At 40.3% G+C, this 27,195-nt stretch overlaps 2 protein-coding genes across 2 annotated transcripts in view; one reads left to right on the top strand and one right to left on the bottom strand.

The window, feature by feature from the left end:
* The window catches only part of kctd16b (potassium channel tetramerization domain containing 16b), a 46,966-nt gene extending 38,357 nt beyond the window's left edge, over positions 1-8,609 (bottom strand). Inside the window, exon 1 of the mRNA XM_026938450.3 lies at positions 6,529-8,609. Within this exon, the coding sequence (XP_026794251.1) occupies positions 6,529-7,378 (850 nt within the window). The 5' untranslated portion in view covers positions 7,379-8,609. The remainder of the gene's footprint in view (positions 1-6,528) is intronic.
* Positions 8,610-17,655: 9,046 nt separating this feature from the next.
* yipf5 (Yip1 domain family, member 5) lies at positions 17,656-26,656 on the top strand. The gene is made up of 6 exons (XM_034311496.2): positions 17,656-17,787; positions 20,216-20,335; positions 21,137-21,309; positions 23,426-23,571; positions 23,778-23,959; positions 25,450-26,656. The coding sequence occupies exons 2-6, from the start codon at positions 20,226-20,228 to the stop codon at positions 25,610-25,612; spliced, it is 774 nt and encodes a 257-aa protein (XP_034167387.1). The 5' UTR covers positions 17,656-17,787; positions 20,216-20,225; the 3' UTR covers positions 25,613-26,656.
* The last annotated feature ends 539 nt before the right edge of the window (positions 26,657-27,195 follow it).

The raw sequence follows: 27,195 nt of genomic DNA, 5'->3' as shown, positions 1-27,195 counted from the left end.
TTTTAACTTTTTAACTGTATCTGATGTGACTTTTAACTTTATTTGACGTTCTATGTACGGTGTGTTTGAGTCTAATGACTTTTAAGTGTTTAACATTTTAAAAAATCCACTAGCGAGCCTACGATCCTGCTTGAAGCACCATGACAGAAATGCGTGTGATTAAGCGAACAAATTTATGTGACATATAATGTCAGAAAGATATAGGTCCTGCCTGTTGTTGATAAATGCCAGTGGTGACGTTTTACAACGCGAGTACGTCGTCATGACGACGGAAATTGAGTCGTCAGTGTCCCAGTGTGTAGTCAGCCAGGGTCTTAGTGCCCGAACTCGTGTACACGATCTACTGATTCACCACCGAGGGAGCTAGCGAGCTGATTGAGACACAATAGTAGTCTGTACATTTGGTGAATGAACATTCTGATTGATTCTACAAGCTGATTACAAACTCTTCCTGTGTAATCTAACATTCAGATTTACAGAATCCATTGTATATAAACAAATCATCATGGAACAGCATTCAGTTTTGAAACTTTCACCTCAGTTCCTATATCTGATCCTATATAACTTCCCCTTCATAGTGACAAATGAGCGTGCTGTACCATTTTATGGCTTAACTACCTGCCTAATAACACTGCATACACAGTCTCTGCATGTACTGTATATCTGAGACCTTCTCTACAGAATGCAAAATACATAATACACTCTTCTGATCTGTCTAGATCGACAATAAAGGGATTGCTCCTTTGGATCTTGAGTAACTCGGAGCAGTGCCTAGTGCAGTGGATATTAGGGTGCTTTCATATATGCAGTGTTTATTCTGTTCGAATCAAACCCTGGTGTGTTTTCCTCATGGGTGCACTGTTATATGCAAGTGAGAACACAGCAATCACACCCTGGTGTAAACCAAAATAACTGCTCCAAGACCCTCTGAGCGAGGTGTTCTTGGTCTGATTCTAATCAAACTCTGGCATGCTTAGATTCCAGTCACTGAGAGATTCAGAGTGAACGAAACATGCCGTGTAGTTTGGGTTACAGGTGACATTTTCTTGTAGACATAAGCTGCTAAACTGAGCCAAAGGACAGAGCTGTAGCGCTGCAGAAATGTGATGTGTTCTGGAGATATGAAACGACACAATACCATACAAAATGTTTTAAAACTAGTTTATGTAAGTTTATATAAGTATCCACTCTTTTACTGAGTGTCACCTCCATGTTTTCCACGCTTGGGTGATTTTTGTGATCTCTACTCACACTTGGTGAAGGTTTATTTACGTTTTGCTTTTTGCTTTGTTTAATTGCATGCAGTAAGAAAACAACCCAAACCAAATAGCAAACGAACCATAAGTATCAAATTTTGCCTGGATTTGGACTCGATAATAAGTGCACTAAGAGTATATCCTGCAAATCTGTAGTAACACTGTAATGGCTCTGAGCTGCTGATGTGCATATGGGTGGAATATAATGAAGCAATGAGCCTCTGAGCTCGGTGAGACCATTCTTTCTTGGACTGAATCTCATTTAGGCCTTTTTTCAATTTAATGTCATGCAAGCCAATTAGGTAAAGCCGTGTTTGAGCACGGGCAGCTGTGTACTTTCTGTCTGACTTCACAAGCCAGAGAAAACAATTTGGCTCTCTGACACAGTTCAAAGAGAAACTGAGACGTTCGCAGATGGGGAGAGGGCACAAACATGAAAAGAGTCAACACTATAAGAAAGGCACAGAGAAAATAATAACAGCACAGAAGATAAAAAAGCTAGTGGTGATTAAACAGCATGCCTCATAAGTCCAGCATCATAAGAGAGGAAAAAAAAAACAAAACAGCAAAACAAAAGCTTTAATTTAGAGAAGTTGTTCAATATGTTCTCATTTTCTATTTCACTTCAATTTCCTGTGAGTAGAGTTATTTGGATTCATTCTTCCTTTCTTAGATATATCATGATCTATAAATAATGTTAAAGTATAAATTAACCCTATGATGCTGGACTTATGGGACACCCTGTATTACTGACACCTGTCATGGATATATTGGCACCCTTCATGGATATATGAATGTTTATACACACAGTAAACATCAACTCCTTCAATGTGTTCATTTTGAATAGTATTAATATTCATTTTGAATATTTCGAATAGCGATACATTTCAAATGCTGTCCCATGCTGATGAATCAGTCAAACTGTTCTATATGCTAAAGTTCCAGACACATCATGACAACAGCCAAATGATTAAAGAGGAGCTTTTTCCAACACTGTCAGCCTATAACTTTACTTAATTGACTAAAATGAGATTCAGGGATGATGGATTTTGATAACTGTCGGCCTTATTTGCCAAAGGACACAGCCGCCTGCAAAGTGCCTTGCATATTAACTCTACAGACCTCCACTTAGCGTGTGAAACGGGCAGCCCATGCAATTATCCCTCCACCTCCAAGGCATGCAGATCACTGCTAAAGTTGACACAATTAAAAAGAGTTCTCATGGACTAATAGGAGAAGTGACTGTTTTTTTTTTAATGCTGGAAAATTTCATGGCTCAAAGCTCTGACCATATGGCTGTTGGACGTCTTTTTCACCAACTTAATAAGCCATTTGATCCTAACCTTCACTTTCACTTCACCTTAGTAATAGCAAGAAGTCAAAACTCTTAACAGAATAAAACCTAATGAGATTATGAAAAAAACAACAAAGACTTGTTTATATATTCCTAGAAATTCATGCACTCTTTCATCTATATGTACAGCATGATTCCAGGAATCATCGTTAATGTCCATGGAACAGGTCAGAACACATGCAGGCAGGAACAAACAAGGATAATTTCATTTTCAAAAGACCGTCGAAAACAAGTGAGGGTCAAAACCAAGAAACACAGAATATGGAAACTAGAAAACACAGCTCAGAAATAAATCCATGCAAAATGTAGGATAAGACTCTGCAATGAGACAAAGACACAAGTGGGAATAAACAAACAAACTAATCAAGGACTAAACACAGAACACCTGGAAACAATGACAGGACAGGGGCGGAGACAAGACTAAAATCATAACAAAATAACATCACATGATCAGACAATCACATGACATAAACAAAGGCACATGACATGAACTCAAAACAAAATATGAATGCATTGTTAAAACAAAAATGATACATGCAGCACTCGCCACACTGGGACACGCATCATATATTCAAACCAGCGTCCTTCGTATACAAGAAAACATGACGTATAAATATTACTACACAACAGCAACGTTCTGCAAGAGATATTCTTCACCTGAAGAGGCAGCTCCTTATTCTTGGCCTTTTGCTGAATACTCACTGGATAACACCATTTACAAAAATGTACTTAGCTCTGGAATCTTGCTGATTTGAGCTGGAATTACCTAATGATGATTCACTATGTTTCTGCTTAGATGTCAGTATATGAGTGCAATAACGGGGTGAATGTAAACTTTAGTAATTGCTGAACCTGCTTCTGCTGTCAGAGGTGCGCATCAAACTATTTATCACGGCACAGTTCCAAGCAGAGCAAGCACCACTTACACGTCGTTTAGTTTTGGGTTCATGTCATGTGATATTGTTCCTGTCCTCTAATCATGTCTCCGCCCCCTTCTGATTACCCTAATGTGTTCACCTGTTCTGTGTAAAGCAGGTAATTAGTTTGTCGATGTATACCTGCTGTTTCTGTTCTTTGTTGGGAAGTCTTATCGAGTTTCCGTGCATTACTGAGCCTTGTTTCTGTTCTTGTCTATTCCACTTTTCTAACATGGTATCGATTTTGAATAGGGATCATTCTTTCATGATGTTGCCTTCCAGGTTTTTGACCCCAGCAGAGGATATTGACTATAACTTTTCTAGACTGCTCCTAATAAAACACATGCAGAGTGTACACACTTGCCTTTTGCCTTTAACCACACGTTACACTATTGATCCATGGCTCTTGATCTGAGATGAGCATGGAGTTGAGTTCTCTGTAAGAAATCTCCGAGTAGAAATTACTGGACATGGTGGGACATACAGACACTTACATAACCTGGAACTTTCTCAGCGCACTGACAATAGCATTTCCTTTTATGAAGGGACAATTCTGGAAATAAAAAAATTAATTCAAAGCAAAGGCAAATCAAATCTCTAAACAATGAACATCTATTTTTTGAGGTTTTGCACATTTGAGACTGATTTAGTATTTTATGCTTTTTTGTATTTTTAATACTGGCATTTGGAATATTATGGTAAAATATTAATTATATATATGGCCATGTCAGTATTTTGTAAGATGAATGATTCTGGAGTAATACAGTTCTCTTTATGAAAAATCTTGCTCTGGTTTAGAGGAAAACTCTGTCACTGTAGTGTCTCTCGGTGTCCTGGGCCATCTAACTAGATTTTCTTTCTTTCTTTCTTTTCAATGCTTTAATTGTCTTAAACATATAGCAACTTTAAAAAGTGGCAAATGAAATTTGTCTGTGGTCGAAGAGACGGAAATGACTGAAATGGTTACCATTTTCATTTAAAAGGAAGCACATAGAGCTGATAATGACATAAAGACTAAGAAAAATGGCGTTGTTGCTGGAAGGTAGGAACTGATTGCCATGACATTGAAAAAGAAAATGACACACTTTTACGATTTTGGCTTGAGACAAGACTGCAGGTCTGCAGACTGTCAAACACAACACAATGATGGATTAGCGATCATTCTAACCATACAACAAACCGGTAAATAGATTTGCGTGCTGGGGAATCAATCTTGCACAGACCAGTGAAAACAAGAGAGGAAGAATGGCAACAGAGTTGATGGAAAAGAGCAGTGAGGCAGCACTGACTCCACCAGCTCTGGATTTAAAATACACCGATTTCTAAGAAACACTATTCCAGATTTTTTCAGGAGATACAATTAAAAAAAAAACCATTTCCACTGATTGAGCTGCAGGTGATCCACAGGATTAACAGAAGGCCTACTGTAGCTGAATTAACCGCTCAGGGTGGGATACACTGCATCAGGAGATTAGCAGGATGTGCCTGTAAATGTCTCATGCAGGACTTTGTAGTCAATATAAACCCTAACATTAGATAAAGACTGAGGTACTGTCCTAGCACACGAACTGCAACAGTCCAGTCTAAAGAATATCAGTGTATTTATTCGTTTCTTAGTATCATGTCTTATTTCGGCTGTTTTTCAAATAACAGGAAACAATTTTAAAGATGTTACCTGCTTAAAATAGTAAGAGTAAAATGCCTCATTTCTGTAGTTTTCTTTTATCATCGTTTAACACACATGTTCCTGACCCTGGTCTACTATGGATTAGTCGTGACTGTGGTAAAGTCGATCCAATCTCAGGTGGGATTTTGGTTTTGATGGATGATGTTCACAGATTTATTTGTCTCATGGCCTGTGCCAAGGCCGCAGCATGAAATAAATGAATAGTGAAATAAATTAAATACAGAACACAATTACCATGACCATATCATGCTTAATTATTGAAGTTTTTAATTATTTATTAATGAATTAATTAACTATTATTGATTGATTTAATATAATAATTAATTTATTTCATATTAACACCATGAGCCATGAGCTAGTGCAATGAGCTTATTGTTTTAATGTTTTGTATATGTTTATTTATAGCTAATAATCAATTATTATTAATATTTCATGAATATTTGTGTTCGTATAAGGAATTGATGCCGCATAGACTGGTCATGTGAGGTACCGATTTTTAGAAAGTCTATGGAGCCTTGATATGTAATGTGATGAGTGTTCCTCCATTTTAGCCCGTGGCAGAGCCACAACGGACACAACATCGCATTAGCTACTCGAGCAGAGTGGACGGAGTGTTTTGCACCATAAAATATTATGAGAGCCATTACAAAAGCCATCATCTTTCGCCACTTCAGCAAGATAATGACTGAGATAAAGATCAGGAGAGAGAGGTCTTCTTTCAGATGAAGGGTTTCACTTTGCACACTGTGTACGCAATCAACGCTCTGACTCTGACAACGTCAGAACATAGACTGAGGTACGAGAATTCGTTTTCTCTCTCAGTAGTAATACAACTGGGGCTTCTAAACAATGTAGCTGAGCACATGTCGGTTTTACTGAAAATGAGATATTGTGATACGCAGCCTGCTGTTCCTCAGGAAATGTCCTTCAGTGTAATATCACAGATTCTCCGTATCACCAACTCAAGGAGCTGCAATAAAGTTCTCTGTATAATATCATGTAGAGTCTCCAGTATTCACTTCTGTGGAATCAGAATATAACCAATAATTCAAACTGTGATGACAAGCACAGGCAGGTTCTGACATAGATAGATAGATAGATAGATAGATAGATAGATAGAGAGAGAGAGAGAGAGAGAGAGATACATAGATAGATAGATAGATAGATAGATAGATAGATAGATTTCATATCTGATATGTGATATCTGAAAAACAAAACTCTCCATTACAGGAAGTGCACCACACACCAGGTGTGCTTCTGGTGGTACCTGAGCTACACAGGTAGGAAGTTTTCTTAGCAGTAACTTGAACTTACGGTAGAAAACGTATTCGGTGTAGCTGGACCACATCTTGTCGTCGGCGTGCTGGCTGACCACGGAGGCGGTGAGGGACGAGTTGCACGCCACCATGTGGAAGCCGCACTCGGAGAGCACGTCGAAGGCGCGCTCGAGCTGCTTGAACTTGAGGTAGAAGCGCGACGTGTAGCGCTCGGGAGTGCGGTCCGGGTCGCGGCTCTCGTTCAGCGTCTCGCCGAACACCTCCTTGGCCAGCGCAATGCGGCCGCACACCATGATCCGGGGCACGCGCCTGAACTTGGCGTCCGCCTGGCCCTGGCTCTCGCGGCCCGCCGTGCACGAGCCGCGGTAGCCCACCGTGAGGAAGCCGCTCTTCCGGTCGGCGGGCACGAGGGACGGCGGCGGGCACGCGCGCTGGTCGCTTCCCAGCGAGCCGTCCTCGTAGTCGCTGTGCGCGCACTCATCCGGACTGGGCTTCACCTCCTCCGGCGTTAACAACTTCACCAGGTCCGGCAGCTGGAAGTACTCCGCCTCCTTCCTCAGGCGAGCCTTTTCAGGGAAATGCTCAGGCAGCACCACCTGTCTGTCCCGCAGGAAGTCCAGCACGTAGCGGAACAGGAAGCCGTCACGGTCGATGAAATACCGACCCTTGGGGTCTCGCGCGAGATCGGGCACCGCGCTGCTTTTGGGCGAGAATATTTTGCCCAGCAGGGAACCGGGCTGGCTCACGAGCGTGGCGTGGCGCGTGTAGTACACCTGACCCCCCACGTTCAGCTCCAGAACGTCTGGAAAGCAGTTCAGGGCGCATGATGGCTCTTTGGCCGCGGGCTGAGTCCTGCAGTTCCCGCTCAGAGACATAGTTTCAGTCATCACGGAAGGACTAATAATAATAATAATAATAATAATAAAAAGTTTCTTCCAACAAGATGTCACATGAATTCAATCTTCTTCATGATAATCAAGAAGCATTTGCATCTGACTCAAATCTGACTCCTCCCTGAACTGTGTAGTTTTACAGAAGATGTCTGATCTTACGCTCAGAACACTGTGGAGGTAAAATGAGAAGAAGAAAAAAAACCTCCATATATCTGAGAAAAAAGAAACCTTTATATGATCATGGGATGTGGTTGCAGATCAGGAGAGCTTCAGCAGAGCTTCAGCAGAGCTTCAGGAGAGCTTCACGGACGTCTGAGCAGAACATTAGGCAGATATCGCGCCTCTGTGTCTGATTCTCCAAACAGCAGACTCGCTCGTGCTCGCAACGAAACAGGAAACATCTGTGCTGTTTATAAGTAAAGCTAAAAAATAACAACAACAATAAGTCCAGTAAATATAACTCCACCAAACGACTGATGAAACTTTGGAGCAGAACCCCGAGCCCAGGCGCGGTGCCGGTGTCGGTGCCGGTGTCGGTGTCGCGGTACTCACGGTGCGTCCGGAGCAGCCAGAGCCAGCATCACTCCTGCTCTGTTCGACATGATGCTTCTCATGTGGATTAGCAGAATTTCTCTAACGCCTTTCCCCCCATCTCTCTCTCTCTCTCTCTCTCTCTCTCTTCCTCCTCCGTCGTACCTACGTGCCCGCGCCCACCATGGAGAAGCGCGAGAGCGCGCATCGAGCTCCCTTTTCCCGCTCAGGGTGGTGCCAGTCTAAAAAAATAGAAAAGAAAAAAGGAAAAGGGGTATAAAAAAAGCCTCAGCTGATGTTGCCTCAGCGGTTTAGGAGGGAGGGAAAAAAAACATAATGGCTTATGAAGAATTACATCATCTTAAAGGAGTAGGCGCGCGCACCGGATGCGATCTGACACGCACGAGCCTGGATCTCTAATCTTATCTTTACTTTACTTTGATATTTGTCTTTTCTGTTGTTCTGTAAATTCAGTGGACTTCTTATTTAGGATATGCATAATCACACTCGTTTAGCTTCTGGAGTGTTGACTTGCTGTTTCACATTTTTTAATGTTTTCTTTTTTGCACTGGGTTTTTTTTTCTTTTGGCTCTGTGTAATGTTGAATTTTGGAAAGTTGTCTAACCCTCAGCAGGAGCAGGAGCAGCAGCAGGAACAGCAGCAGGAACAGCAGCAGGAGCAAGAGTATCAGCAGCAGGAACAGGAGTATCCGGAGCAGCAGGAACAGTAGCAGGAGCAGGAGCAGGAGTATTAGCAGGAGCAGCAGGAGCAGGAACAGCAGCAGGAGCAGCAGGAGCAGGAACAGCAGCAGGAGCAGCAGCAGGAGCAGGAGTATCAGGAGCAGGAACAGGAGCAGGAGTATTAGCAGGAGTATCAGGAGCAGTAGGAGCAGGAACAGGAGCAGGAACAGGAGCAGGAGTATTAGCAGGAGTATCAGGAGCAGTAGGAGCAGGAACAGGAGCAGCAGCACGAGCAGGAACAGGCAAACAAACCTCTTTCTAGTTCAGCACCACGGACAGAGACACTTTAACACCCCCAAGTTTTTAATGACCTTTCCAAAAAAAATATCCTCATGAATAATACCCCCTGCAGATTCCTCCCTCCATCTTCATCTTCTGCTTACCACTTCCTCCGAGTGTGCACTAATGTGTAAATAGGCCCAGTGGGTCTATAGGCTTGTCCATAGGTGCAGGTTCAGCAGACCCCCGATCATATACAGTTCTGTGCAAAATTCTTAGTCACATGTAAAGAAATGCTGTAGAGTAAAGACGCCTTCACAAATAATGAAACTAAATGTTTCTGCATTAAAAAAATCCTATAAAGAGCAGTAAACAGTAATACATGAAACAAAGTCAATATTTGGTGTGACGAACTTTTACTTAAAAAAAAGAGTATCTGAGGTGCAGTTAGTTCAGTTTTATAAGGAAATGAGCTGGAAGTGTTACTGAGCATCTTGCAGAAGCAGCCACAGTTCTTCTGGAGACTTTGACTGTCGACTCGCTTCTTATTTCTGCAGCGAAACCCAGCAGCCTTCATTATGTTTTTATCTGAAAAGTGTCTCTTATGGAATCTGCTGCTTTCTTTACTGACATACAAACATTTTTCTGGAACATTTCATTTTGTGCTGGAAAACTAATGTTTGGAATCTAAAATGTTTTTGTTCTGAATCAATAATGTAGAAGTCAGAAAATAAACATCTATAACAAAGTTTGTATTTAAAAAAATAGGGTGCCTAAGACTTTTGCACAGTACTGTACATCATCATTAATCTTCATAAAGTCTTCGTTCACATACATTTTTAATTCAGGTGAAATATTAATGACCTCTTTTGAGTGACCAACCATTTAAAAAAAGTCACTATTTGACAGATATAAGCCAATGGTTTGTTGATTCGCTCGTCTTTAAAGATGTTGGATGCTCACTGCCCCACCTATCTCCATAGAGTTATTATTGCACCTAGTGGTCAAACATGAGAACTGCAACAAGCGCTAATAAATAGGGGCCCACTGGGGCGCGAATCACGCTGCCCCATGCTTGCTCTGTAAACATTTTCAGTGGAGGAGGAGCAGCGGACAGGACAGTTTTATGCCAAATTGAGCTAGTTTAATATGCTCTGAAGCCACCAAGATTTTGTTTTATAGCAAATAATCAGAATTATATCTAATAGATTTCTACAAACAAAGGCACAGTGTAAGTGCAGACAGTGTGTGTATGATGTACAGAACCATTTCTAATGTAAGATATATTGTAAAGATTGGGAGAGGGAAAGGAGGATTATGGAGTGGTTAATGTTCGTACATCAGAAATGCGTGCGCACCACGGTGATCTTGCTTCTCCATGCAGTGTGTCTCCCTTTTCCAATGCCCAATTTTTTTTTTTACTAGTTTCAGGTCTTTTATGTGGTTAGTGAGACAGAGGTTGGCTGGAAATTTTGCTAAAACCTGATGACCCTGTTGAATCATTAGCTCATCTGCATGTGCTGTGCTGACGACGGGAAACACACATTGCTTATTCATACAATTGTCCAATCAGCCAATCATGTGGCAGCATTTTTTCTGCAATTCATAAAATTATGCAGCTACAGTTCAAGAGCTTCAGTTAATGCTCAAAGTCAAACATTATAGTGGGGAAAAAGTCATGAGTGTGGCATAGTTGTTGGTTTGTCATTGAGAGGTTGTTGGTTTGTTGTTAACTCAACTAATTTCAATCCAATTAAATTTTATTTATAAAGTGGACAATGGACATTGTCACAAAACAGCTTTACAGATATCCAGATATAGATATAAACTTAGATTTGTCCCATAATGAGTGAGTCAGAGGTGACGGTGGTGAGGAAAAACTCCCTGAGATGATATGAGGAAGAAACCTTGAGAGGAACCAGACTCCAAAGGGAACCCATCCTCATCTGGGTGACACCCGATAGTGTGATTATAAATCATTATTCTTCTATAACTGTATACTACAGAGTCAAGCAGTGCTAAGTGTGTTGGAGAGATGTTCAATATAAGCATCAGAGTCATTTTTTGAGTTCAGTAGAGTTTTACCTTTAAGTCTATAATATCCTGATGAATTTATCCACTGTATAATGAGTGAGACTTGAGCATGGAAATAGCCAGTCTTTACAACCGTGATGAGCAGAAAAGCATCTCAGAACGCTACAATACATGAAACCTTGAGTCAGCAGACCACATCAGGTTTTCACAATTAGTCTCCAAGTGTTCCAGTGAGTGTATAAAATAAATGTGGATGTGTATAACTGTCAGTACTGGCTTCATATTGAATTAGACTGAAGGTCAGAGTGAAAGGCGGCACTGAATGTGCTACAATCTGGTGTCAGTGGTGCTTTGGCAAAATTGAAGTTGGACCCTCCACACAATATGATTGGACCAGTGTCTAATCTACACTCATTCATGCTGGCAGGGTTTTTGTGACTGTTTCATTATATCAGTCATGTAGCAGCGTGAAGTTTTCTTTCACCCCAGCAAGTTGTGTATCACCATAATTTCCAGCCCTGCATCACTGGTGTTGTTCTTGAACACACACACACACACACACACACAGATCCACAAGGCTCCCGTGAGAGTGTCAGCCTGTGCACAAAACACTGTTGTGCATTAAGGGGTCTAGCTGAGGCTTGTCCAAATGAAGTTTCTCTGCAGCTGACTAAGCCTCTCTCTCTCTCTCTCTCTTTCTCTCTGTCTCTTCGTCTACCTCTCTCTTTCTGTTTAAATAGGCCAGAGGTACATTATTGCATTATTGCATGCTTTGTTAATGCTGGAGCAGTGCACCATTTGGTAGAAATGGAAACAAAGAGCATGCATACCCCTAACTGCTGTTCCTTTATGAGCCATTAAGGACTAATAACAATCACAGCAGCACATGGTGTATACAGCAGGGTCAGGCACCATGTTACAGAGCATTCAGCATTCAGATCTGCCAGACTGTGCTGTATATTAACACAAAGACTAAACAGTATGTTTCAAAAGTGGGAAAAGAAAACACAAGTCATGTATTACCTCATACTTGTTCAAGTACAATATTTTTCTACACCACAGAAATATCATGCAAATAACATAAATATGGAATTTCTGGTTAATTAAACACAGCTAATGTGAAAGTTAAGCCAAAGTCATATTCATTATTTGATCATCATGTGGCTCACAGCGTGATGTAGCTGAGATCATTTTATTTCCAAAGAGGTTTTAAATCTACTGCCTCACCATAACCAAGCCCTCTAAAACATGCAGTCCCTGCCTGAGACTTCAGCCACTGCATGAATATTTTCCAACCTGTCTATCACAAATCTGAAGGAGTCCAGACTTTGAATGTTTGGGTTATTCCAGAACTTTCTCTCCAGGTGCATGCAGGGATGGAGCTGCCCTCGTCATCTCCACTCACAGCATAAACAACCTTCGTTTTCTGAAGGTTTGAAAGTTTGTTTTGATATGAATGATGATTCTTCAGGCCTGTTTCAGGGAGGAAACGTTGCCAAGCACCGTCTCGACTCGAGCACAGGGAGGTGCCATGTTCAATCTGACCTCCATGGGGATTTACTGCCAACAGCTCCAGCCTTGTTTTTGTTTTCTTCTCACAGTCATTTTGTTCCTGACCCTGATAAACCTACTGCAATACTTTTTAACAGTTGCTGTGGGATCTTAGCAGCAGCCTTTCATTTAAACAAAGGGAACAATGAATCGGGACATACCAAGCTCAAGTGTGAGAAAAAAAAAAAAACATTCCTCCTCTTATGCCTATAATGTATAATAACACACTTCCATTTCATTCTGTATGCTGAAGAATTTGTTGCCTGGAACACAAATGCAGTATAACTACCAAACACTAAACAATAATCACAATCACAGTAATCACATCCGCAGCATATATGATTTTCTAGAATGTACGTACAGCCTTTTCCTTTTTTTCTTTTTAATCTTTAATTTGGGGCATGTGGTAGCTATTTTTACAGTCTAATATATTCCCTAAAAGAATCTTTTATGGTGCTGTATATTGAGAATTGCATGCTAGGATCTCGGAATCCCATTTTCCCTTTTCATCTAACCGGGTTCTTTTGAGCAAAGTTGAAAATAAATTATTTGCACGAAGAGGCTGCGGGAAGCCTCCATGTTGCATGGGCTGTGTGTATAATTGAGTCAGAGTATGAGGCGCTAAGGGCTTCTGCTCCTGCCAGCTGTGATTCCATTAGAAGCTGCCATGCCTCTGTGGAACACTGTCCTCATGATTTCTCATTTTTATCACACACACACACACACACACACACTCGCTTCTGACTGGCACTCCTCCACTGTGGGCGTGTGGTTTAGTGCCATATCCCACAGCGGGGGTTTTTCATTTCCAGGGGTGTAGGCGTGCTGTTCCTCTTAGGCACTGCTTTTGCCATTTGGCACAAAATGAGAGTTAATTGTTTGGTTAGCACACACACACACACACACACACACACACACACACACACACACACACACACATGCATCGTTCCTCATCAGCAAAATGTCACTCAACAAAATTTCAAACATTCTCCTATTAGGTTAGAGTCACATGCATTGTACAAATAAATCTGAATGCACACACAAACACACACGTGCAAAAATAAAACTGGACACATAAACACACAGCAAACTGTAACTGAGTTTAAATCCATGGCGCAGGGGCTTCAAACATACGGGCCGGAACCAACCCAATAAAGGTTGCAATCCAGACCATCGAATGAGTCTAGAATCAGTGTTTTATCATCTTAATTTGAAAGATTAGAAATAAAGAGTCTCTGTTAATCCACTAGGGGGCGAAATAGAGAGATAAACTCAGCTACTGGAAAAATGTGCTAATGATGTAATTCTTCATTAGGAAGCTAAACAATTTGATGCTATATCTCTTTCCAAAAGAACTAATAGATTCCTGACATAATCCCAAATAAATCCAAAAAGGGGGGGGGGGGGTGTTGAATACTTGATATATGTTTAATTTGTTTGTAATAAAATACAGAATGTTCTTTTCAGATAAATGCAGAAAGAGGAGTTCTTGATGTGTTGTTATTGGTCACTATTACTATCAGTAATGTGACCTGTTACCTAAAATGTGTTTAACACTCCTGCCATGGCGTTTTATTGCCTATAACCAATACATCAAAATATGATGATGCAATGCTTACAGGAAAGATGGCAAAAAAGAGTGTAAGGCTATCTGTGTCAGTGAACAAAACTATTCAAACTATCTAATCTACAGTCTAACCTGAACTCGGAGAGGGAATGGTGTCTAATACAACAACATCAGATTAAAGCAAACACTTTTTTCTGGAAGGTAATTTATCCTGCACAGAGAATTCATCAACCTGGATTCGGATAGCACTCCGTTTTTCAATTCTTCTTAATTAAAGCAGATAAAGAGCTTGAGCTGGGTTTACGTCGAACTTAGAATGAATTGGATTGCAAGGATTAGTAAAGGGTATTTTCAGGAAGAATGCATGACCATAGCCATATGATTTCTCTTTTCTTGTCACTGAGAGATGAGTCTGTCATGCAGTTGTCCATGGCTGATGCTTCATACACCCTGAGTGCAAGATCTATATGCATTTGCTTTATTTTAAATGTATATGTACTTATATATTTTTAAGATATTTTATATACAGTATAATGGCCATAGATGAAATCATGTATACATATTTGTTATCATGATTAGATACTGTGTCAAATTTACTCATGCATTAGTCATGACACACAACAAGCCTCCATACAAACAAGCTCACAGACGGATGAGTGCTCTTTCTTTAAATTCGTCCTCATTCTCTCTCTGCAAAATGTTTTTATCAGAAACAGATCTGTGCCGCTGCTGTCATCGCCTTTGTGTTGTTACCTGCAGCTTTTCTTCGCTTCTTGTGTCTTCTTGCTGTCGCTGCTTTGTTATGCAGCCTATGAATAACTAACCACATGTCGTGTGAGATCTCCCATATGTATACATGTTCTATAGGAATGCATTAAAAGTCCTTACCGTAATTACAGCAGGTTCTGTCATGTGTTGAATAAAAACAACAGGAATATATAAACCTCTGGGTATTACATTATTAGCATGTTGTGCATAACACCGCACACTTTTATTATTGATTAGATCCATTTTAAAGTGTTTTCCACACCAGGATGTTTTCTTCATACACACAGCAAAAATTTAAATCTTAGGAAAGGAAATTTCTCACTATGAGATTATTATATAAGAAATATAAGACCATTAACACTACTTCTAGACATATTTACTAATTTCAAGCTTAATATATTCTAGTGGCTGATAATTTTGCTTCTTTCTAGAAATATACGCTTGAAAAAACAAAATCATCTGCCAACAGAAGACAATTTCATGCTTGAAATGAGGAAATAAAATCTAAAAATAGGATTAATAATCTTATGTTAGGTTAAAAACAATCTAAAAAAAGGGGGACACATTTGTTGAATTTGCCTGTATTCAAGATATTTTTACTTGCTAAGTAATTTTCTGCAAAGACATGAGAAAAAACACGCCTCAAACTTTACAATGGAAAATACTTCAGTATGGAAAATAAACCCATTAGAAGCTTATTCAGGTCTTACACTGACTCACTCACTTTCACTAAGCACTTCATCCTGGTCTGGGTCACGGTGGATCCGGAGCCAATCCCTGGAAGACTCGGTGAGAAGCGGGAGTAGACCCTGGATGGGACGCCACCCTAGCGGTCATGGATACGGTATTACTGTATGTCTCACAGTAAAAAAGTGTAAAATCATCCATGACCACAGTGGTGCACAGCAGCTCCTAACAGTAATGGAGAAGCAGAACTGAATGTATAAAGCTCAAAGCACCATGAGCTAAAAGTGCTGACCACAGAGATCTAGTCTGAGCACACTGGACACACTGCACATAAAAGTGTAAGGCTTAGAGAGGGAAGAAAAACACTGCATCTGCTGTTGGGTGGTGCAGCTGAAGTGTGTTTTTTCTCCTTCTGGAACACAATTTACTGAATTGTATGCACAATTGAGTTTAATGTGGCCACAAGATACTAAATTGAGGTCATGAAACAATGTAGTCCATGCTCTCCATTTGGTATTTTCAGTTCTCATTACTTTGTGCTCTCTTCTAAAGAACACAGGAAACATATCCATTAGGGATGTAACCAAATACAGATACACTATTTGGAATGAACAGATGATGTGCTAACATACCAATACCGAGATGAATAGAATGCGCAGTATTGGGTTTTGTCTTTTTTTTTTTTTTTTTTTTTTTCCACAGGGTGTCTGGTTGAGACTAAAGGAGTATATCAAGAGTGGGATTTAAAAAAAATAAAAAATAAAAAAAAAGAGTCACCCAAGCAGGAATTTTTACTTCCATGAGCCAGAGGTCAGATATGAAGCTCACAGGACAAGCAAAGACCACTGTCAGGGATTTTGTAGAGGCAGCGGATGCAAGTACAGACTTTACTGAAAATGTGTAACACAAACAACCAAAACCATGAAACAAGAACCGCAAACATTAACACTGGATATAAAGCAAAATCAGGCAGACTATGATCAAGGCTGTGGAACACATGACAACACATGACAACGACAAAAGCTTGAAAATGAAACACACAGAGACCAGGACTTAAGTAAGGGTGCTGATAATACAGAACAGGTGTGAGTGCTCAGTGAGACATGTGACAAGGTCATGGGGCTGATGGGTAATGTAGTCAAGCACTGATTTTGGCAAAACCATGACAACCATGTTCATTAACATACATAAAATACAGCATCCATTCATTCATCCTTAGTAACTGCCTGGTCAGGGTCACAGTGTTTGAAATTGTACTACTAGTTTGTTTATATTTTGGGAAATTTGTTAGGAAATATTACAGTCAGGTACAGACAAAAATAATAACTGTGCCAGCAGGATTAAAAAATAGTCTTTTGAGTGATGTAGCAGAAATCGTGGAGCCAGAATTCACACACCATGCTGACACCGCTGACATTTCTACATCTTTCCAGTGTTTTGTGGGTATAGGCTCATATTTAAGGGCTCGTATTTAATTTACAATGGAAAAATTCCAGTTTATGCCACCCTATTCCGGGTTTAAAAATCCGAAAACAGTTCCTCTCAAGGTTTCCTCCTCATGTCATCTCAGGGAGTGTTTCCTTGCCATCGTCACCTATGGCTTGCTCATTAGGGACAAATTTAAATCTATATCCGGATTTCTGTAAAGCTGCATTGTCATGATGTCCATTGTTAAAAGTGCGATATAAATAAATTGATTTGAATTGAATATGTGGATTGTGTTACACCCGTAATGTCCACGAATTATTAAATAAACTGACCTGGTAGCCATCTACTTACTACAGTTATAGCTCAATTTAAGTAGTGTATATATATATTATTATTATTATTATTATTATTATTATCATAATTTATCATAAAAAATCATTGATTTCATAAAGGTGTTCTTTCTCTGATGAAGACAGTGTCTCAGAGTGATACTGAGCTCAGCAGAAATTTTGTTTGTTTACTTCTCTACATTTATTTTTGTTGCATCAAAGGACCTTGGATGATTCAAATGATTTATTTACACACTCACTGATAACTTTATTACTTTATTATTATATTATGGTCTGAATTTGTTGTCTTAGAAAAGGGAAAACGTGTGTTAAACCCCCAGGATCTGAATTTCACCTCATTAATTTAGCTGTTGTTGTAAAGCGCTCACACACACAGAGGGCGCACGTCCCCTTAAAACCGCCATTTTGTTCCGCCTTCAGTTCCTTAAACAGCCGCATGACCCGGAAGTGAATAATTTCTGTCTTGACACGTAGGTAGCTAGCAGAGCTGGCTGTGTTCTTCAGGACTGTGTACACCAACTGCTAAAGGTAAACATTTAAATGATGTTTACGTGTATATTTATATGTTATATTTTTGTAATAAGGTTTATAAAATTCCTCTCGGAACTCGCTGATGTTGTGATTGTGAAGCAGTAACAGTAACTTAGCCAGACACTCAGCAATGTTAGCTTTTCTCTTAAAAGTAAGTTTTATTGCGGGGATAAATATTGTTTTTTAAATTATAGTCCTGACATTTTCCTGAATGTCTGGTTTGTTGTTGTCTTCCTGATGTTGCATTAACTGAATTAGGTTAGCTAACAGATTTATTAGTGAGTAGTTGGTTTATACACTGTGACATTAGCGAGTTGTTTTCTATAATCATCACATAAGATGTCTGACGTAATAGCTGCAGCTCTGACGTAATAACTACATCTCTGACGTAATAACTACATCTCTGACCTAATAACTACAGCTCTGACCTAATAACTACATCTCTGCGGTAATAACTGCGTCTGTCATGTAATAACTACAGCTCTGAGGTAATAACTGCAGCTCTGACTTAATAATTGCAGCTCCCTGTCCAGTAATATCCTGCATTAAACAGGCCACACTTCACAGGGGAAATTCTGAGCTAATGGGCTAAATGCTTATTATGAATATTTAAATTCGGGCTGCGTGATTTGATAAAAGTATCATATTACGATTCTTGAAGTCTTTTCTACGGTACACATTAAATATCACGATACCGCACAAGGTTTACTAACAAAACACCAGCAATAGAGTAGTTCTGCATTCAGAAATGGTTATAAATCATAATAAATGTGTTTATTATTATTATTATTATTATTATTATTATTATTAAACAAATGTATAATAATTGTTCAACTTTTAATAGCTAACTTTTTTATTTATAAATATGTCAGGAATAGCATATGACACTGTTCGGTTGCACGAAACTTATACACGACGGGGTGGTGTGATGTGGCACAACGTGCAGCGGACTGTTTCTGCCTCAAAGTGTGTTTTTCTCGTATAACAGCACGATCTGCAGTGTTTTATTCCACTTATACCACATAGACAAGTTAGTTTCTGTTCTCACTTACGTTATAGCAGCTATAAACATTCTCCCTCTCTCTCTCACTCTCTCACTCTTTCACTCTCCCTGTCTCTATCCCTCTGTCTCTCTCTCGTTCTTTCTCTCTCCCTCTCTCTCTCCCTCTCTCTCTTTCTCTTCCTCACCCTCTCTGTCTTTCTTTCTCTCTCCCCCTCTCTTCCTGTCTCTCCCTTTCTTTCTCAACCTCTCTTTCTCTCCCTCTCCCTCTCTCTCTTTCTTTCTCTCTCCCTCTCTCTCTCCCCCTCTCTCTCCTTTTCTTTCTCGACCTCTCTTTCTCGACCTCTCCCTCTCCCTCTCTGTCCCTCTATCTTCCTCCATCTCTCTCTCTCTCTCCTCTCTCTCCCACTCCCTCTCTCTCGTAAACTCTTCTGTCTTGAACACTGTGACTCTTACAAAGCCCTGACACTGGAGACTCCTTCCATAATCGTTTAATAAACACCTCCAATATAATCCAATAATACACAGCCTCTGACCAATCAGATATGATTTTAAAGATTATCTACATCACATCAGCTGCTTCCAATGAGTTTGTAATTATTTAAAAAAAAATTAAAAGAATATGAAGATGTCCACGATATCTCAGAACAGTGATTATATCGTCTGTGTATGTCTCTCTCTGTACTCAGGATATGTGGAGTGTACAAGACTCTCGACAGGAAAAAATCCCCATATTTCTAAAACATTTAGTACCACATAAGTTACAACTATTATTTTATTTTGTTAATCTTTGATGTATTTGAAAAATATTTCTCCCTCAATTTAAGATATCCAGAAATAGAGTCAAGTCCAACCGCGACGATCCAAATCTGGCTGTGGAACGTGAATCGAGGTCACAGTAACATGTTGTTAGAAAATATATGCTATTTGGCACATTCAGAAAGGGGGACGCAAACTTTTGGACTGATATAATGTTGATTGTCTGACTGTTAATATCTTCTCCTGTGCTATTTGCCCAGTTTTCTGACTCCTGACAGTGAAGTAACATCTGGACAGGTGAAAAATTGTTCTAGATTTGGTCTTTGCACTGTAAACTACAGGGTTGCCAGGTTGACCGTTTTTACACCAAATCGGGCTATTCTTGGTACAAGGTTGTACCAATTTCTTCGTTTAAAGCAAAAAATCTGAGTTAAACTCGAATCACTGTTGGGAAAATGTAGGCAGTGGCAAATAAAGGTAAAGTGTAAGTGTGTGTTTGATGTACAGAACTGATTCCGTTGTAAGATATAGCAACCCCGGTAAACTCTGAGTACTGTACATCGTACACCAAGATGCCTGAATCCGTATTGCGTGTGTGTGTGTGTGTGTGTGTGTGTGTGTGTGTGTGTGTGTGTGTGTGTGTGTGTGTGTTTTCCCTTTAACTAGGCTGCTCGTCATGTCCGGGTTTGAGAGCTTCAACACAGACTTCTACCAGTCTCCTTACAGCGTAGACGACCAGAGCCAAGGCAGTTACAGCTATGGCAATGCAGAAGATCCTTACAACAAGTACGTCTAAAATAAATTTATAATAATTAAAAAACAAATGTATTGTTGTTTAAAACAGTATTTATAACATACGTGTGTGTGTGTGTGTGTGTGTAATATATTGAAAACAGAAACAAATAGGTAAAAGATAAAATCATATCAAACTAAGTAAAATTATTTACAAGGAAACAAGTGTGATTGGGAGGGGATTGTTTGTTTGTTTGTTTGTTTGTTTGTTTTTGTTTCTTCTAAAAAATACATATGTAAATACTAACCATACTTTTATATACTGATACCGTGACTAGCATGTGTTAGAAATGTTTACCTTTATAGCATGTAGGTTATCGTGGTACAAAGAAAAAGACAGACTGATGTGATAAATGCTCAGAGAAAAATCACATTATAATTTAATGTACGTGTCTAAAAACTAATATCATAAGCCGTATCCAGTTTCAGATGAAGACAAGAGCACCAGCTGCTTTGCCGTGAAGTGTGTGGGCTAGAGTTCGCTCGAGGGTTCGTTTCTGTTCGGGAGCTCTTACAGATACTGACTGTAAAAAAATAAATAAATAAAACGCAATTACGAGTGTAGCGAATGAACCGGAAATACAGGAGCTGTGGTGAATATGTCTAACGTATAATATATAATGTATAATGTGGAAGTGTTTGTCTAAGTCGCACGATTCCTGGCATTAAAGGGAAACAAGGAGGAGAGGTCAGTCATTGTGCGTTTAAGATCAGTGCTGGAAAGCAGAGTGTGTCCGTGTTTCCGTTACTGTTAAATCTCTGATGATGTCCCCTGATGATGTGTTGTGCACGCAGGGCGTACGGTCAGTACGATTATTCCCAGCCGATGGGCTACAGCGCGCCGCCGATGATGCAGCCGCAGCAGCCTTACACGGGACAGATCTATCAGCCCACGCCTGCGTTCACACCGGCCTCCTCACAGTCCGTGTACAGCAGCAGCTTCGAGGATGAGCCGCCACTGCTGGAGGGTAACACACACACACACACACACACACACACACACACATACATATTTTTTACTGTGGAAAGGATAAAGGGGAAGCTGACAAAGAGCTATTTTTGGCCAAGATCTACTTTTTGTGACCGTTGCTGCTCTTTTCAGTTCAGGAAACTAACAGCCATAAATAGTTTCACAAGCAGTCTATATAAGAAATAATACACTAGTGGCACCGAAAACACACACACACACACACACACACACACATACACACACACACACACACACACATATATCACAAACACCTGAGAAGGAGTTCTGGTAATGGGGGTCTTGGTGGTTTAGTGGTTAGCACATGTGCCTCGTACCTCCGGGGTTAGGGGTTTGAATCCCGCCTCCACCCTGTGTGTGTGTGTGTGTGTGTGTGTGTGTGCATGGAGTTTGCATGTTCTCCCTCAGCTTCAGGGGTTTCCTCCAGGTACTCCGGTTTCCTCCTCCAGTTGAAAGACATGCATTGTAGGCTGATTGGCATCTCTATATTGTCCGTAGTGTGTGTGTGTGTGTGTGTGTGTGCGCGCCCTGCGATGGGTTGGGACCCTGTCCAGTGTGTCCCCCTGCCTTGTGCCCCGAGTCTCCCTGGGATAGGACCCCACAACCCTGTGTAGGATAAGCAGTACAGAAGATGGAGAGATAATTATATTTCAGAGAAGCTGGTCAGAATCGGACACCTTGAGCACGGCATTCACACCTATTACATAGAAGCCAAGTTTCTGACCATCTATAATATAAATCTGCTCTTTAAAATCCACGAACTACTGATGAATATCGTTATGAATAATGAAACCCCCCTGAACGATTAGACAGATCATAAAAATATTCCTAATCTGGAAAAAGACGTTCATTCCGTGTGTCAGCGTCAGGAGCTTTCGAGATCATATCCTGACGATGCGGATTTGGTCAAAGTAAGCTTCATTTTATCGGAAGTCGTGTCCGATACTCTTTCAACACGGACTCCCCTCACCGATACGCCAAGCTCGTAAATCATTAACCAGATGGCCTTGAACTTTGACCTTTCCTGCCTCGGGGAACACACACACACACACACACACACACACACTGCGTCCTGGGATTATGTTACAGCAATAGATGAGTCGTGTTACTAATATATTGTTGGATATTAAAAACTAAGGATTTAGAAGTTAAAATTAGTTATTATCCGTTCATTAGAAATCGTTCGCTTGTGAAAAGTCATGGAAAATCGTTCCCTGTGCATTTTGAGGATTTTGCTAAACATCTGACTTTTTTAAAAAAAATTTTAACTGGGCCAATGCTGAATATTACCAGACCTGGCAACCTATTCTTCATTTCGCATAGGAACTCCACAGTTCAACAGTCAGAAAATACACTAAAAGGGCAGAGTGTAAAAATCTAACACTTTTACACATAACTGTAATGGTAATGATAATTAGAAGCGATAGGAGGATAGTAGGATTTTTATCTGGAAAAGGACCGTCTGGAGCATCGACTGTAACCATAACAACAACAAAAAAACGCTGGTTGAAGTGCTTTTTAAAAGCTGCTGCATTCTGACTGCATTGAGGCCAGATTAATATTAAACTCTTTTATACGCTATATGGCCAAATGTTTGTGGAACATCACACCCATATGTGCTTCTTCCCCAAACTGATACCACCGTGTTAGAAGCACACAATTTGAAGACATGGTGTGTGAAGGTTGGAGTGGAAGAACTCGAGTGTCCTGCACAGAGCCCTGACCTCAACCCCACCGAACACCTTTGGGATAAACTGGAACTGGAGACTCCTTACCCAACATCAGAGCCTGATCTCACTAATACTCCTGTAGCTGAATGAACACAAATCCCCACAGCCACGCTCCAACATCTAGTGGAAAGCTTCCCAGAAGAATGGAGCTCATTTTAACAGGAAATGAGACGTTCAGCAAGCACATATGGGTGTGATGTTCAGGTGTCCACAAACTTTTGGCCATATAGTCTATATGTTTAAAAGGCTGGATCTCGAGGCCATCAGGATCATAGTATAAGAATATTGAAACATTTTCAGTGGTTCGATTTACTGATATGAATTCAAACTAGCTCATGTTCGGGTTGCATCATTTTCTCCTTGCAGAGTTAGGAATCAACTTTGACCACATCTGGCAGAAGACACTAACGGTGCTGCACCCCATGAAGGCAGCAGATGGCAGCATAATGAACGAAACGGATCTGGCCGGTCCCATGGTGTTCTGCCTGGCCTTCGGGGCTACGCTGCTGCTCGTAAGTGTTGGCTCAGCTCTGGAGGCGAGACAGCGAGCTGATTACATTTCACAGTGTGGTCCAGATGAGCGATTTGAGTCACAAAGCTTATTATTTTTATTTTAAAGCATCTCATTTGCAAAGAAGTATCAGCCCAGTAGCAGCACCGTAAATGTTTTCGCTTTGTGCCAGGTGTTAAAATGGCGTCTGTGTACTTATGTGTATAGACAGGTAAGATCCAGTTCGGCTACGTGTACGGGATTAGCGCCATCGGCTGCCTGGGCATGTACTGCCTCCTGAACCTCATGAGCATGACGGGCGTGTCGTTCGGCTGCGTAGCCAGCGTCCTGGGGTACTGTCTGCTACCCATGATTCTCCTCTCCAGCTTCGGCGTGCTCTTCTCCTTACAGTGAGTAACCTTTGATACGGCGTCTCGTAACGATTCTCTAGCGAACATCACGAACAGCTCAGAAACAAGCCTGGTTTATCCTGATCGAGTGTGTGTGTGTGTGTGTGTGTGTGTGTGTGTGTGTGTGTCACTTTCGCATCACATAAATCTCGCCATGGAGGAGCTGATCGATGGTCTGCAATGATTATAATATCGATATTGTGATAAATTATATCATGATACACATTGCTGAGATATTGTTGGTATAACTTTTTATATCATTAAAAACTCCGGAAGCAGGTTTTTAAATATGTTTTAAAAGGTTTTGAATCTTTAAATCTTGTTAGTTTTTACAGAATATTTTTCCAATATTTAATTTATTTTTGTAGACGTTACATATAAAGTATCAACCCACAAATTTTTGAAAGATTTATTTTTCAATGGAACGCTTCTGCTTGCAGGCAGTTTGTTAGGAAACTTATATATCTCATGATGCGTATCGTGTATCGTAGTAATTTCTTGAAATATCGCGGTCATCATATCGGTAATTTACACGACATCCTGGAAATACGCTGACAGTCAGAGGTTTTTGAACAAATCGTAATAACATTTCTGTAAAACTTTAAGTGAAACAATGGATCTAACTAGGAAGTTAATACGAACACTGGCTGCGTTTACGTGCAGAGATTCCGTATGAATTCATTCCGATTGCAGATTCCTAATGAACTGTTTATAAGGATCTTAAACTGGACGCTCCGTAAACAATCTTCATTTATACTCACGTTACACGTAATCCGATCCAGAGTTATCAATATGGATGGAGCGAGGTTTAGTCTCAACGTTACCGTAAAGACGAGGAGTGTGTGAGTGTTTTCTTACGCGACTGTTTTATCGCACATCGTGACTCAAACACACACTCAGAACACACACTCTGACTCCGATAGTGAAAGTGATCAGACACATTTACAGACAAATGTCTGATTACTTTCACTTTTTCTTTCACATTTACTTGACTGTTATTCTTCTGTTTAACAAATAATTAAAATGATTACACACTTCCTTCGTTCGTTCAAACTTCGTTCGTTTATTCTCTATTCTCGTTGAGCTGTTTACATGAATGTTTGTTTATTCCGATTGAGCTCTCAGTCGGATTATTAACGGATTATTAGGCTGCATGTAAACGTAGCTACTTTTTAGTATCAGCTGTAAGACAAATCGCAGCTTCCAGTAAACTCTCGTCTTTAATAAAGCGTTTATTTAGACTCTGAGAGTGGACCACGGATACAGAGATTTAGCAGTTTGATTATACACTTCTTTTTTGTTTTTTGTTTTGTTTTTTCTGATTTATTTGCCAATGAGGTTCCAGTTTAATCAATTTAATCAATTTAATCAGGGGTGTGTGCTTAAAGCGATGTATTTGTGTCCTGTGTAAAATGTTAATATGAAGAGAGAGAGCTGCTGTGGAGGAACTTTTCAGAGTGACTAATCAGTCGTCCTCGTGTCAATTTCAGAGGCTTGCTGGGAATCATTTTAACAGCCGCCATCATCGGCTGGTGCAGTTTTTCTGCCTCGAAGATCTTCATCTCTGCTCTGGCGATGGACGGCCAGCAGCTGCTCGTGGCTTACCCCTGCGCTCTGCTCTACGGAGTTTTTGCCCTCATCTCCGTATTCTGAACTTTATTTACAGGACAAACGACGCACCAACACACACTTTTCCTCGTACTCAATGGCCGCTTTGAAACAAATTGCGTAGCCCAAGCCACGATCCGGCTAAGCCAAGAACCTCCTCATCATTTAGCACATTCCCTCTTTAACATCTGCCAGATGTGTCCAGCAGTTGTTCTCTCTCTCTTTTTTCTTTCTTTCTTTCTTTAAGTCATGTTTACTCTAAGAACTCTCTGTCCAATAGCAGAGCAGCGATATCTTTAGTTCTGTCATTTCAGATCGATTTATGTGGCTTTTTTCCTTGTTTAGACTAACGAAACAAAATAAAACGGCTCTACAAAGACTAAAAGTGGACCAGAGGCATGTATAGTGAATAATTGTGTGTAATCAAATCGCATTTCTGTCGCCTTCAACGCAACACACAGCTTTTGTGTCACTGTGTCACTATAGGACGCGAAACTAAGTGCTGTTTTTCTGCCGTGCTCAGCATGTTCTCCGTCACTGAAAAAAAGCTTTGGTCACATTCATACCCACTGAAAAATGTATTTCTTCCCCTGGTGTTTTCTTTTTTTCTTTTTTTTAATAAACGAACGCAGCAGTATGGTAATGGTCAGTGAAATGGACAGAGCCCTGGAAACCTGATCGCCACGGCTCTTATTGTGGCGTAAGTATGAACCTGTAGTAGGTTTTTTTTATTTACTAATTTTGCTGAAATGTTGCCATAAGGTCTTTGATTTCTTTTGCTATTTGAAAGGCAGGTCATGACTTTGCACAAGCGTACACTTCACTTCAGTACAAGCTTCTGGTTTGCTCTCTGTTTGACTTTGTACAGTAAATGTCAGGGAGCTGAGGTCACATGACTTAAGCTGCCCACGATATTTATACACCATGTAATTTTTTTTTTTTTTTTTTTTTTTTTTTTTTGTACATCTGGGAGAGACCAATTTTTTGTTTTTTTTTATCTCTTCTGTGAAAAGTCAGTTAGACAATGGTTGAGTGTTACACTTGTGCTGTTTCACAGGCCATGTTTCCAAAATAAATGGGTTGAAGATATTATGATGTCAGAAAGCTCTTTTTTTTGTGCCTGGACAATAAGGAAGTGTTTATTTATTTTTATTTTTTTGTAGCACTGGCAAGCAGTTCCTTTTCTTATTTTAAAAGCTAACAGTTACATATGTGGTGAAAGGTGTGAGTGTGTCAGGAAGTGCTCAGAGCTCAGTGTGTGTGTGTGTGTGTGTGTGTGTGTGTGTGTGTGTGTGTGTGTGTGTGTGTGTGTGTGTGTGTGTGTGTGTGTGTGTGGTTTTTTGTTTTTTTGTTTTTTCCCTGCTTCTGTTGTACAGCCCTCAAAAGCACGATGGTTTAGATCATTTGGTTTAAGGGCCAGAGGAAGAAGATGCTCAGCAAGACCAGATTTCTTTTATTACATAGAATTAGACAGAAATGTTTAAATAATAAACACAGTTTTGTGGAATATTAGAAATCTAAGAATGAAATTTTATATCAACATCAAGTCTACAGTCAGTTTCATCCTGCTCAGGGTCGTGTTGGATCCCGAGCCTATCCCGGGATCGTGGAAGGAATGTCGGTCCATC

This window comes from Pangasianodon hypophthalmus, chromosome 15 (genome assembly GCF_027358585.1).
Source record: "Pangasianodon hypophthalmus isolate fPanHyp1 chromosome 15, fPanHyp1.pri, whole genome shotgun sequence".
Classification (NCBI taxonomy): Eukaryota; Metazoa; Chordata; class Actinopteri; order Siluriformes; family Pangasiidae; genus Pangasianodon; species Pangasianodon hypophthalmus.
The sequence above is the reverse complement of the archived record's forward strand: the minus strand, read 5'-3'. Positions and strand labels throughout refer to the sequence as shown.